This window comes from Tachysurus fulvidraco, chromosome 8 (genome assembly GCF_022655615.1).
Source record: "Tachysurus fulvidraco isolate hzauxx_2018 chromosome 8, HZAU_PFXX_2.0, whole genome shotgun sequence".
Classification (NCBI taxonomy): domain Eukaryota; kingdom Metazoa; phylum Chordata; class Actinopteri; order Siluriformes; family Bagridae; genus Tachysurus; species Tachysurus fulvidraco.
Genome location: NC_062525.1, coordinates 21,300,813 through 21,315,102, shown reverse-complemented (window position 1 = coordinate 21,315,102; position 14,290 = coordinate 21,300,813). Strand labels below are relative to the sequence as shown.

Genomic DNA, 14,290 nt, shown 5'->3' with positions numbered 1-14,290 from the left:
TGAACCGTGCCACCCCTAATATAGAATAAATAAATATATATATGTATATATACAGCATGGGGAGAACATGCAAACTCCACACACAAGGCGAAGGCGGGAATCGAACCCTCAACCCTGGAGGTGTGAGGCAAACGTGCTAACCACTAAGCCACCGTGCCACTGTGCTCCCCTGGTCCAAAGACATGCATGGTAGGTTGATTGGCATCTCTGGAAAATTGTCCGTAGTGTGTGATTGCGTGAGTGAATGAGAGTGTATGTGTGCCCTGCGATGGGTTGGCACTCCATCCAGGGTGTATCCTGCCTTGATGCCCGATGATGCCTGAGATACGCACAGGCTCCCCGTGACCCGAGAAGTTTGGATAAGCAGTAGAAAATTAATGAATATATATATACTGTATATATATGTTGATGACCGTCCTACATACATGTGACATTTGAGTTATATACAGTATACAAAGTGGCTTTTAGTGCTTTAATCTCAGAGTTCTGTGATTAAACACTGTGTCCACTTTCTTTGATATGGTTTATTAAAGTATTTTGAAATTTTAATAGCTATATCACTGGAAGATTGAATGAGGTGCCAGTCATCTTTACCCTAGCCACTCCACATATTGGTTTGTTCTTGAGAGATGGAAAGGTACAATGAGCTTCCTCATACCAGCCATACAGCTGGCTCAATGTTACTGAATGTGAGAAGTTAGACGGCATTATGTTTTGTAGTGAACTTGACTATGAATATCTGTTAGACAGGATTCCTGAGCCAAGAATAAGTACTAAAGAAAACATTTAAGGTTGAAATAAACAATAGAGTCTTGTCAGTTTTTGTTAACAAACTCTCATCAGAAATGAAAACGAAAGAAAACAATCACACACACACACACACACACACACACACACACACACACACACACACACACACACACACACACACACACACACACACACACACACAAAGCAATAAGCAAATAAAAGAGTTCCAGTTTGTAACAGTATAAAGTAAAATTCTGAGTCAATAGTGTGTTAAGTACCTTAGAATATGTTATCTTTTATGTCAATCTCACTTGACTGACAGGCTTTATATTTCACAGGTGTAGCCTGTAAGATTGAGTGCTGGAAAAAGCTTTGCACCCTGCTATAGCCTTTACTTCTTACTGTAGGTTACTATGAAATAGCCTGCATATTTTAATCAAGGAAGGTGTGGCAAATCATTAAAATACAAAAGTACAATCAATTCAAAATCTGACTGGGAGCCAATGCAGTGTGTATAAAACAGGAGTGATGTGTTCACATCTCCTGGTTCTATGATAAACAGAGCTATTATATTTTTACCTTAGCAATCTTTCAGAGATGATAGAAGGCTACCCTAGTTATTATCTACAAAAGCTTTAAATGAAAGACTAGAGCTAATAATCACACCAAGGTCTTATTCTGAAAAGCACAGACACACAGAGTGACAGGGACACACACTCAGACAGATACACACAGAGAGACAGAGACACACAGACAGAGACACACACACGGACATAGACACACACGTGGACATAGACACACAGACATGCGCACACAGACAGAGGCACATACAGCTAGCCACACAAAGATACTGTACAGACACAGAGAGAGACACACACAGAGAGACAAAGACACAGACAGAGCCACACAGTGAGATAGACAGACACACACAGACAGAGACACATACACAGACAGAGAGACAGACAGGCACACACACATACACAAAGATACACACACAGACAAAGATAGACAGACAAACAGAGAGATGCCAAGACAGAGACACACAGACAAACAACCAGAGACACAGCCATGTACAGTAGACAGCAACAGAGGCAGCCACAGAGACAGAGCCACACAAGCAGAGAGACAGACAGACACACCCATAGCCACATAGACAGAGCGATCCACAGACAAAGACACACGTGAACAAAGACACTGACAGAGACACACACACACACACAGACAGACAAACTGACAGAGGCACACACACACAGACAGAACCACACAGACACAGAGACACACACACAGACACACACATACACAAACACACACAAACAAAGACACAGACAGAGACACACACAGAGACAGACATACATACAAACTGACAGAGAGACACACACAAGAGAGAGACACCAACAGAGACTCGCACATAGACAGAGACACAAACAGAGGTAGACACACACACACACACACACACACACACACACACACACACACACACACACACACACACACACACACACACACACACACACAAAATCATACAACTAGCCAGGCACACTGACAGACAGAGGCACACAGATGTACATACAGGCAGAGAAAGACACACTCAGACAGACAGACACAAAAAGAGAGACAGCCACACAGGCCGAGACACACACAGTCCATTGAAAAAACACCACATACCTGCCTTACGCATGGTTGAATGTCGGCTGTAGATGAGATAAACCGGCGGGTTGCACATAATGATTTTTACTTTTTTGTCTATGTGTATGAGTCTATGTCAAGCCAGCATAATGAGAAGCAGTAGATATTATATAATAAGAACAATAGGTTAATTATGAAGCCAACATTATTAGTTAAATATACAGTGGTCAAACTAGTCCAACTTGCTCTGTTTATTGTCAGGAACCTGTGGTATAGTTTTGATTTACTAAATAGCTATTATTTAAAAGTTACAATCTCAAAATTACATTGTTTATATACAGATAACATACAATACAATATTGCAGATGAGAACCTCTGGTGTAGTACATGCTGTATAATTATATGTCTATAGTGTTTATAGCACTTCTACAAAAGAACAGAGATTTTAGAAACATTATGAAATATATTGAATAATTAACATTTTGTAAACATTTATTAACAGTAATTTTATGAAAAACAAAGCTCTTTATGGACAATTTTGAACATTTTCATTTGTTGAAAAAATAGAGAAAAACTTTCTGTACGGATCTGGTCTTGTCTCAAACAATCTGACATGTACTTTCTGTCCGTATAATAATGGCTCAGAACAAGAGGATTGGTGGGATAAACTACAAGGTTTTGCAATGTGTCTGTGATTCAATGTGGTTAAAGTGCCTAACACAAATTTGTCCTTCAACTGCTCCCTGTTTGGTGTCACCACAGTGATTAATCTAATATGCATATTTTCATTTCTCACAGGTTTTATGCCGGATTCCATTCCAGATGAATATGCTTTTTATAATCTTCAAAATGTTCTTTCAAAACAAGAACCTGCATAGAACTTTCTTTACAATCAGCAGAATTGTTTTGTCATCATTAATTACTTTGACAACTGCAATTTAGGTAATAGCATTTGGGAAATTCATGTGTTAAAATAGCTGTACCTAAATAATTAAGGAGCTTTGTAAATTGCTTATCTTCATTCAGTAAATGTCTCTTTCAGCTTGAATACTAGGATACTGGGGTTGTGTGTCTTCTGTATTCCTTGCATTTCTAGTATTTTACCAAAATCCTCCTAAATCACTGTTTCTTTCTGCTCACGACAGTGACATGCTGCACACAACTAGATCTGAAAATTCATCTCGCAACCTGGAAAAGTAGCAACCTGTATGGTGAGGAATTTCCAAGCCTGTCTTGCTCTATTGTCAACAGAACTAGTTTGTTAACTCTGCCAAGGCAAGCAAATAAAATTAAGTACAAACGTAAAAAGTACAATATGGATATTAAAGCAACATGATAAAGCTCACATGTGACAGTTTTGGTTTTTCCAAAATAGACAGGCAAAGTTAGTTTAGTAAAAGCATTCGTATTTAGGATAGCAAAAGCCCTATTTTAAATGTTCACTCTTTTACCAATGTACTGTAATACTAGCTTGGGAAGTCTCAGGAGATCAGTTCAATCTCAGGATGTGAAGATGTATTAATCCTGTCAATTACCATGTAAATATTACATTATACAGAAATGGCATCATATTAAACAAACACTGTTCTCCCAATTAAATGCACTTATGCAAAGTATACCAGAAAAAACAGCTTTAAAGCATCAGATGCTAATCATAATTGAACCGGTTTGTACAGTTTTAGAGTGTAACAGAATGTCCAAGAACACTTTCATATGCAAAGTATTCACTGGAAGTGTTCATTGCAAAACATAACTTTTTTTTTCACATTATCCTACTATAAATCTAAAACTATAAATCTAATCTAGCCACAGGGGTTGCAAGCAAGCAACTTCTGTGCCTATCTCGGACACAGACAAAACAGAGTGGTTGGCGTCAGAAAGGACATCCGGCATAAAACGTGCAAAATTTAAACATGCGAATCGTGTCTCATTTCACTATGTACTGCTTCAGCTATATACAGTATGGTTGAAATTACAATAAAAGCTTCTTGACATGACTTGGCTTGACATGAAAGACAGGGAAGTAGAACAGTGATGTTACAGGGGGCTGAGATCAAGAAGATGCAGAAGTTTAAGTATTTGGGGCAATCGTCCAGTGGAACAAGGAGTGTGGAAAAGAGAGCTTCAGCAAGAATGAAAGGAAAGGTGTACAAGACAGAATTAAGACCAGTTCTGCTGTATGGGTTAGAGACTGTAGCAGTGAGGAAAAGACATGAGCCAGAGATGGAGGTAGCAGAGATGATGATGTTTAGGTTACCTTTAGGAGTGATGATGATAAACAGGATTAAAAACAAGAACATCAGTGGGACAGCTCAGGTTATCTGTTTTGGGGACAAGGTCAGAGAGGCTAGATTATGATGGTTTGGACATGTACAGAGGAGGGAGATGGTTATATTGGTAAAAGGTTGTTGGAGATGGAGCTGCCAGGTAAGAGGTCAAGAGGAAGGCCAAAAAGGAGATATATGGAAGTGTTAAATGAGGATATGAAGTTAATTGAAGAGAGTAGAGGATGCCGAGGATAGAGTTCATCCTGCTTAAGTCCCAGTGGTGCAAAAAGCAGATAATTTAGGGTGAAAATGGGGATTATAGCCAGAAAAACAAAAAACATTGAAGAACAGTCTGCTGGATTGAGCAAACACAAACTCTTATTGTAGCTAATTTATGCAGCTATTTATTACCCTGCAAGTTAGATGATATTTTCTGAAATATTTATTTTTATTTTGATTTCGATTAGTGTTTTGCTTGCAGTCAATTTATTGCATAAGAAAGACACCATTATGTCTAATTATGACATAATTATGACTAATCTATCTGATCTACACAGATAAAGGCTCGGGAGGCACTCATGAAGTCACAGGCTGATGGGAAATCATGAAAGATCAAGTAATAAACACAAAAGGCTGAAAAGTGAAAATGATACTCTCTGCTGAAGAAGCTTCAACAAAACAAACAGGTTTACATTTGTGCGACTATAAATATTTATAAATTGTACGTTCTGAGAAGCAAACATGTGAAAAGTCCTTTATCAGACTGGATCTACATTGACCACACCCTGAGGGACTTCATAACAGCACACTCGCTTATTGGCTATACTGTATTAAAGCAATGCTCTCAACATAGACAACATTGCAAGAAATAAATCTTAAATTCACATTTGTCAGACCAGTATTCCTTACCAGTATTTCATAGCTAATTATGTTGCACTATTGTTGTGAAACTAAGTTCACAATTGGTGTCATGAAGAAAATATTTATTTGAAATTAACAAAGATTAGTCATTGTAGGGTGGCAACTATAACACCCTCACCACCGTCCCACCCAGTATGAGTTTGACAAAACACACAAATGCATTTCATTTCAACTTCTGCATTTCAACTCTTCATTTCATTTCTCTTTTTTATCACCAAATCATTGCATATACATTTACAGTTGCATTTAATGTTGTGGAACACCCATGAATCAAGTTAGTTTCTGTTTTTACTTAAACCGTAGTGGTTGTATATATTCCCTCATCACCTATCTTTTGTCCTTCTCTTGAAATTCATTTAAACAAGAATGTAGCTTGTTACTGAGAAATTGCACATTTGTTTTTGCCACAAAGATTATTCTGCACAGATTTAAAATTCTAATTGTATATACACATATATACAGTATAATGCTCAGATATAAATGTGTATATAATATGAGTCATTGTACAGCAATCTATTACACAACAATAAAATGTATTCTCATAAGCAGTGGTAGAACCAGTAAATCAAGTCATCTCTGCATATTTCAGCTGCATTTTTCAGCTTTTGTTTCCTGCTACAGGTCTATATAAAATACCCAGTGATGCACATCTTAAATAGGCAGCTGCCCAGACATTCTGCAGTCGCAATAAAAGTGGATTACAGCCTGGTATGTTTTAAATTATCAGAAACTTTATTTAATCTAACTTTATTTTTCTGCTTTTACTTTTATATATCTATTTTAAAATATGTATTACAGGAAAATATTAGGAGTCAAAATAAATAAGATTAGACGATTTCTGCACTAAATAAGCCAAAACTTGTATTCAATATAATCATAATGAAAAGCAAATAGATTAATCACCTTTAATGTTATTCCACTTTCTGGAGAATAATAAATTTGCTATTGCTCGATTACAGACTTCACCCAGTGCCTTTCTTCTTTTGCCCATGGTTAAATAGAAACAATGAATATGTGCAATTTTAAACTTTTGCTTTGATTGGATCTTTATTTTACACTGTGGATTAAAAGTATATACTCAAATGGTATATCCATTAAACAAAATTATGAATTAAACATTTAACTTAACACATTATTATGCAAATGTGTGTATAATTATGTGTTTTAAAAGGATTTCATTGATAAAATCATTTAATAAAAATATCTTATGTATCTTATATATCTTATGTGTATCTATATATAGATCTGTGAGAAATTATGTGTGTTAATGAATTTTTCCCCAATCCCAGAATTACTGTTTTTAATGGGGTGTCCACTGCTGCTGTGTTTGGCCACCCTGCTTTTTATGAGTAAGTACTTGGAGTTTGCTAATATAATTATACTCAAGCTTTTTTCCTTGACATGATGCTGCAAGTTTGGCAGAAATCCCAAATAGCAAATAAAACTAAAAACCTTTATCAGTAAGTAACTAACTTTAAATAAGAAGGATATGGGGAGGAACAAACAACAAACAACTTGTTGCTTGTTACAAACAACAAACTATGTATTTGTTTGTTTGTTTGTTTATTTTTTCAAAAATGTCATATCAACCAGACCTTTTGCCAGAACAAAGACTGAATGAGAGCTTGTATGTTATTCTTAAGTAGTCAGGCAGACAGATGTTACATGGTTCTCTGTGGTCTTTATCTAGTGGCCAAAGATTATTTAGTGGCCTAACCAGACCCAGCCACGGGCTGTTACATAAACATGAAGTTCAAAAAAGTGTATGTATACATCTAAAATTTATGTTGCAAATTGTCTGTTGTTTAAAGCAATATACAAAATAAATACTGAATCGAATTGACTCTCTTAAAACTAGTGAGTAAGTGTGAGCCCTGCCATCAGTTCATAGTACTAATAGTTTTGAAAGTGCACATGGTCAATCTGCTGTAAAGCCAATGAGAGCAAACATCTATGAGTTCTAAAATTTCTGAAATCTGTCTCTCTCTCTTTCTCTCTCTCTCTCTCTCTCTCATATATCAGGTGGGGTGGCAACAGGACAATCAACATTGCTTCCAATAACAGGTAAAGTTTCAAAGACTGTGTGGTTAAATATCCATTTACAGTTTAAAAACTCAGAATAAATACCTGTCACAATCGATTCCATATAGTGACGTGACATACAGCTAAGTATGGTGACCCACACTCAGAATTTGTTCTCTGCATTTAACCCATCCAAAGTGCACACACACAGCAGTGAACACACACACACACACCGTGAACACACACCCGGAGCAGTGGGCAGCCATTTATGCTGCGGCGCCCGGGGAGCAGTTGGGGGGGTTCGGTGCCTTGCTCAAGGGCACCTCAGTCGTGGCCGGCCCGAGACTCGAACCCACAACCTTTGGGTTACGAGTCAGACTCTCTAACCATTAGGCCATGACTGCCCTGGGTTTTCGCGTGCCCCAGGTTATGGGGTCACAGCGCAGGGTCAAGCCATAGGGACGGCACCCCTGGAGCAGGGGAGTTTAAGGACCTTGCCCAAGGACCCATTGTTGATGCTCAGCAGCTTGTGGACTTGAACCCCGACCTTCTGATCAAGATCCCAGATCATCACGTCCTCACATATATTAAAAATTCATATAAAATTCAATCTATTTTTATTCCAATCGAGCTCTCAATTAGATTGTTATTGTCATTATTAAGCTGTAAGCATTATGTAAACTTAGCTAATGAATATGAAACAACCATTTTAGTTTCTTTCAATAACTTTGACCTCAAACTGCTTTAGATTCTTTTTCTGCAAATTTGTTTTGATCAATGGTCTCGAGAATCTTCTTCTTTCAGTTGTTTCTAAATGAATGCCAACATGAATGCAAATATTGCAATGCTCATTGGTGAGCCTAGAACGGTACTTTGTTTTAATAATGTTCATAGTAGAGAAAGCTGTCTCACAGCTGTCTCAAGCTGTCTCACAGCTTTCATAGTAGAGAAAGCTGTCTCACAATGTTCATAGTAGAGAAAGCTGTCTCACTGTAAGTTGATCCAAACATGGTTAAGGTGTGTAGTGCTACTTTGGTTAGACCAGGGAACATAGCATTACTGCCTCTTTCTGCTCCGGAGTATGGAACAGAAACAATCGATTTGATTGGCTTGGCTTTTGATGACGCTCCTGTCGTAATAACTAGATTAACTGGGCATGAACGAAAGATTGATCTTTTTATTAATATCAAAAAGCTTATATAATCTTATGATATTAGATTATAATAAGGAGATGCTTAATATGATAATATTAGAATTTTAACGGGTCTGAGCAGACCCGTCACTCGGTCCGAATCCGGTCTACAGCACTATGGGCCCCTCCCTTCCCATGAACAATTTGAAATTGAGCTAATGTACGAGTCAATTCTGATTGCCTAACTATAAAACATTTTTTCTTATTTTTCTTACTGCAAAGTCTTTGATGAGGTCGGTATATTTTCGTAGAATGTCGCACTCCAGAGACATTAACGTTAGATGACAGAGATGCTCCTGGCCCATAACAGAACGCAGTCTGTTTTCCACCAAGGTCAGTTTTGAAAATGAGTTCATTTGTTACAGGGATCGTGAGAAATAAGCGGAGAGTGATTTAACATTCTTCTCCCGACTGGTAGTCTGCCGGGTAGTCTGCCAAAGCAGTTTTCCCACCCAAGCATTTTCAAGACCGCCTCTTTTAGGGTCGCTTGGAATAACTGTAGCTCTTCTGGCACACGACTAGGGAGAAAAACCTATTCGGATCAAATTCTGCTTTGCGTGTTCCATGTAAACACAAGCACTCCACCTCTCCCTATTATTACTTGTGTTTGAATATATATACATACAAGCCACATGCTATCTGATTTCTCTATCTACTCTGGACACATTTTCCGGTCCATTTTCCCCTTTCATTATCCTCTTATAACTGGACGCTGGGCTTTTCAATTTACAGGTTATTATTTTCTTCAATGTGACAATAATAAAATCTAATGTATACTGTATATCATGTTTATCCCCCGGTGTTGATGAATTGTGAATTCTAGACAGAAAATGTTGATTTTCACAGTTCTACTCTCTCTCTCTCTCTCTCTTGCACTCTGTGTTTTACAGAGACAACAGAAGCAACAACCACAACAGGTAAAACTTCACTGACAGTGTATCTATATAAATATTCGAACATGACATCCATGCATTCTATTGTCTGTAAACATATGAGATCTTACACATTTTTAATGAGATCTAACACAGTCTTTCTCTTTCGTGCTCTCTCTCTCTCTCTCTCTCTCTCTCTCTCTCTCTCTCTCTCTCTCTCTCTCTCTCTCTCTCTCTCTCGCAGTCTATTTTACAGATACATCACAAGCAACAACCACAGCAGGTAAAACTTCACTGACAGTGTATCTATATATAAATATTCGAACATGACATCCATGCATTCTATTGTCTGTAAACATATGAGATCTTACACATTTTTAATGAGATCTAACACAGTCTTTCTCTTTCATGCTCTCTCTCTCTCTCTCTCTCTCTCTCTCTCTCTCTCTCTCTCTCTCTCTCTCTCTCTCTCTCTTGCACTCTGTATTTTACAGAGACAACAGAAGCAACAACCACAACAGGTAAAACTTCACTGACAGTGTATCTATATATAAATATTCAAACATGAAATCCATGCATTCTATTGTCTGTAAACATATGAGATCTTACACATGTTTAAATTCAACTTCTAAATTTGGTTCATGCTCAGCTTTGTTTTAGCGAGCTGTCTCCATGCTGGTAGATGAATAATCTGTATCCTTTCTCTTTCAAATTTACTCTTTTGTGCTCTCTCTCTCTCTCTCTCTCTCTCTCTCTCTCTCTCTCTCTCTCGCAGTCTATTTTACAGATACATCACAAGCAACAACCACAGCAGGTAAAACTTCACTGACAGTGTATCTATATATAAATATTCGAACATGACATCCATGCATTCTATTGTCTGTAAACATATGAGATCTTACACATTTTTAATGAGATCTAACACAGTCTTTCTCTTTCATGCTCTCTCTCTCTCTCTCTCTCTCTCTCTCTCTCACCTCTCACTCTCTTCTCTCTCTCTCTCTCTCTCTTGCACTCTGTATTTTACAGAGACAACAGAAGCAACAACCACAACAGGTAAACTTCACTGACAGTGTATCTATATATAAATATTCAAACATGAAATCCATGCATTCTATTGTCTGTAAACATATGAGATCTTACACATGTTAAATTCAACTTCTAAATTTGGTTCATGCTCAGCTTTGTTTTAGCGAGCTGTCTCCATGCTGGTAGATGAATAATCTGTATCATTTCTCTTTCAATTACTCTTTTGTGCTCTCTCTCCTCTCTCTCTCTCTCTCTCTCTCTTCCTCTCTCCTCTCTCTCTCTCTCACTCTCTCTCTCTCTCTCGCAAGTCTATTTTTACAGATACATCACAAGCCAACAACCACGAAGGTTAAAACTTCACGACAGTGTATCTATATATAAATATTTCGAACATGAATCATGCATTCTATTGTCTGTAACATATGAGATCTTACACATTTTAATGAGATCTAAACACAGTCTTTTCGCTTGTCATGCTCTCCTCTCTCTCTCTCTCTCTCTCTCTATATCTCTCCTCTCTCTCTCTCTCTCTATTCTCTCTCTCTTGCACTCTGTATTTTACAGAGGACAACAGAAGCAACACCACAACAGGTAAAACTTCACTGACAGTGTATCTATATATAAATATTCAAACATGAAATCCATGCATTATTGTCTGTAAACATATGAGATCTTACACATGTTTAAATTCAACTTCTAAATTTGGTTCATGCTCAGCTTTGTTTTAGCGAGCTGTCTCCATGCTGGTAGATGAATAATCTGTATCCTTTCTCTTTCAAATTTACTCTTTTGTGCTCTCTCTCTCTCTCTCTCTCTCTCTCTCTCTCTCTCTCTCTCTCTCTCTCTCTCGCAGTCTATTTTACAGATACATCACAAGCAACAACCACAGCAGGTAAAACTTCACTGACAGTGTATCTATATATAAATATTCGAACATGACATCCATGCATTCTATTGTCTGTAAACATATGAGATCTTACACATTTTTAATGAGATCTAACACAGTCTTTCTCTTTCATGCTCTCTCTCTCTCTCTCTCTCTCTCTCTCTCTCTCTCTCTCTCTTGCACTCTGTATTTTACAGAGACAACAGAAGCAACAACCACAACAGGTAAAACTTCACTGACAGTGTATCTATATATAAATATTCAAACATGAAATCCATGCATTCTATTGTCTGTAAACATATGAGATCTTACACATGTTTAAATTCAACTTCTAAATTTGGTTCATGCTCAGCTTTGTTTTAGCGAGCTGTCTCCATGCTGGTAGATGAATAATCTGTATCCTTTCTCTTTCAAATTTACTCTTTTGTGGCTTCTCTCTCTCTCTCTCTCTCTCTCTCCTCTCTCTCTCTCTTCTCTTCTCTCTCTCCACAGTCTATTTTTACAGATACATCAAAGCAACAACCAACAGCAGGTAAAACTTCACTGACAGAGTATCTATATATAAATATTCGAACATGAAATCCATGCATTCTATTGTCTGTAAACATATGAGATCTTACACATTTTTAAATTCAATTTCTAAATTTGTTTCATGCTCAGCTTTGTTTTAGCGAGCTGTCTCCATGCTGGTAGATGAATAATATGTATCATCTCTCTCTCTCTCTCTCTATCTCTCTCTCTCTCTCTCTCTCTCTCTCTCTCTCTCTATCTCTCTCCCAGAATATATAACTACAGCAGAACATCCAGGTAAATTTTTTCTGACTGTGTTCTAAATATAACGTCCGAAACATGACATCCACATATCATAATGCCCTCTAATAAGAATCTGATAGTTTTTAATTCAATAAGGATTTGTTTTATTGTTATTTTCAGCTGGTTGTTCTAGGATCTGGAACTACACCACTTGTTCTCGGTGATGGAGAATATCAAACCATTCAGCTGCAGCGGCCAATTCAAGTACGCAGGGAAAACCTACACCCAATTCTATGTAAGTACAAAACGGGGAGGTGACATTTGATGTAAAATTATTCTTTTGCATAGTATGATAGTTGTATCCAAACAATTCCTTTATTTCAATTCCTGTATTACAAGTCCTTTTCTCAGCTGAGTATGGAGGCTATGTGGCTGTCTTCGTTCATATGTCGACATGAAGTACCTGACCGAAATATCAGCAAAGACATGACGCTCCATGTGGACTGATGGATGCTGACAGTGGAGGAAGATGGACTACGAGCAGGCCACAAGTGGGCTCTTATAAATCAGGCTAACCTGGGAAATTAACAGGACGTTCCCTTATGCGTCCTTTCCTGCTTCCGGGGTTTTTGTCGCCACTTGGGAACAAACGTACCCTTGAAAATTCTGGGTACAGGTAAGAGTCAACACAAATGGTGCAGCGTTTTTAAATCCCATGCGCACAATATTAATAAATTGCACCTTCTCTGTCAGGGCGCAGCATCACTACAAGTCGTCTGGCCTACGGATGGTGAAGATCGCGTCTGTCTGAGAACTATGGGACCATTCTGTACATTTCTTCCAATATGGATGGTAAGTACTGTCTGTCAATGTACTGTAATTATTCTGTAAAATTCAAATATAGAAAAACAATAAGTGTGTTTAAAAAATATTAATACTACTTCTATATCTGTAATATCATGTGTGAAGACACAAAACAGACATGCAGTAGATGTTGTAAACAAAAAGTGTGAGGCATAAACGTGTAAGTGTCTAAAAAAACAACAAAAGTGTAAATTTCACATCGTGAATCATTGAGTTAAAATGGAAGATAGTGTTCAACCTTTGTGTAAAGGATATAAACTGTCTGGTGATTCACGTCTATGTATTGTCATGATGTGTGGAGTGTAGCACCTGAAATGGAACTTTTTAGGCGGCTATGCATGGAGAACAGCGGTTTGTCACATCCGTATACAAGGCCTAGGAGCGGTCAGCAACGAGCAGTCAATATAACCTGGACGCTGGGGCTGATGAACTACAGGTGATTACTTTCGTACAATGCGTGGTACATCCAGCATAAATCTTGTAGTCAATATATCAATGACATCATGATTGTAAGAACTAACTCTCATCAAGTCGTCAGTCACTGGTACGTAACTTTAAACACAAATAAATGAGTAGTTAAAAATAAAAGGATATATAGTGGTCTAAGTATCGAAATATAGGTAATGTAAGATAATATGATTTAGCATTTTTCAAAACTTGTTCAAGAAAAGAGGAAGAGTACGCGAAGCATACACACCGATAACAACGCAGGCAACATGTGGTATAGCCAACAAGTTGTATTAAAACATGACACATTTAATGAAAATAATGGGATTCATGGCATCCAAAACATAACATAGCTCGGTTCTATGTCTAACTAAGACAGACAAACAACACAACCAAAACCACATTTGAACGTTAAACTGGTATATTAGAACTATATGTAGGAGAATAAGGGCCTTTTTGAGTTATTATTTGATTTAGAAAATGAGTGCTTCAGCTTCCAATGAAACGAAAAATTCCCCCTTCCTTAATTTCTTTTTTCTCCCCCATTTCTTTCTATTACTCCCTCTACCTTCCACGTCCCCCCCTCCGTATATCCTTTTCTCCAGTTCACACCCCAACCTTTCCAACTATCCCATCCCTTCCCCTTCTTTCTCACCCAACA

At 37.6% G+C, this 14,290-nt stretch overlaps 1 protein-coding gene across 1 annotated transcript in view; it reads left to right on the top strand.

The window, feature by feature from the left end:
- Positions 1 to 6,171: 6,171 nt before the first annotated feature.
- The window catches only part of LOC113662211 (alpha-tectorin-like), a 36,137-nt gene continuing 28,018 nt past the window's right edge, over positions 6,172 to 14,290 (top strand). Inside the window, exons 1-10 of the mRNA XM_047817859.1 lie at positions 6,172 to 6,272; positions 6,854 to 6,913; positions 7,587 to 7,628; positions 9,669 to 9,695; positions 9,895 to 9,933; positions 10,145 to 10,171; positions 10,426 to 10,464; positions 10,680 to 10,706; positions 11,533 to 11,571; positions 11,763 to 11,789. Of these exons, the coding sequence (XP_047673815.1) occupies positions 6,868 to 6,913; positions 7,587 to 7,628; positions 9,669 to 9,695; positions 9,895 to 9,933; positions 10,145 to 10,171; positions 10,426 to 10,464; positions 10,680 to 10,706; positions 11,533 to 11,571; positions 11,763 to 11,789 (313 nt within the window). The 5' untranslated portion in view covers positions 6,172 to 6,272; positions 6,854 to 6,867. The remainder of the gene's footprint in view (positions 6,273 to 6,853; positions 6,914 to 7,586; positions 7,629 to 9,668; positions 9,696 to 9,894; positions 9,934 to 10,144; positions 10,172 to 10,425; positions 10,465 to 10,679; positions 10,707 to 11,532; positions 11,572 to 11,762; positions 11,790 to 14,290) is intronic.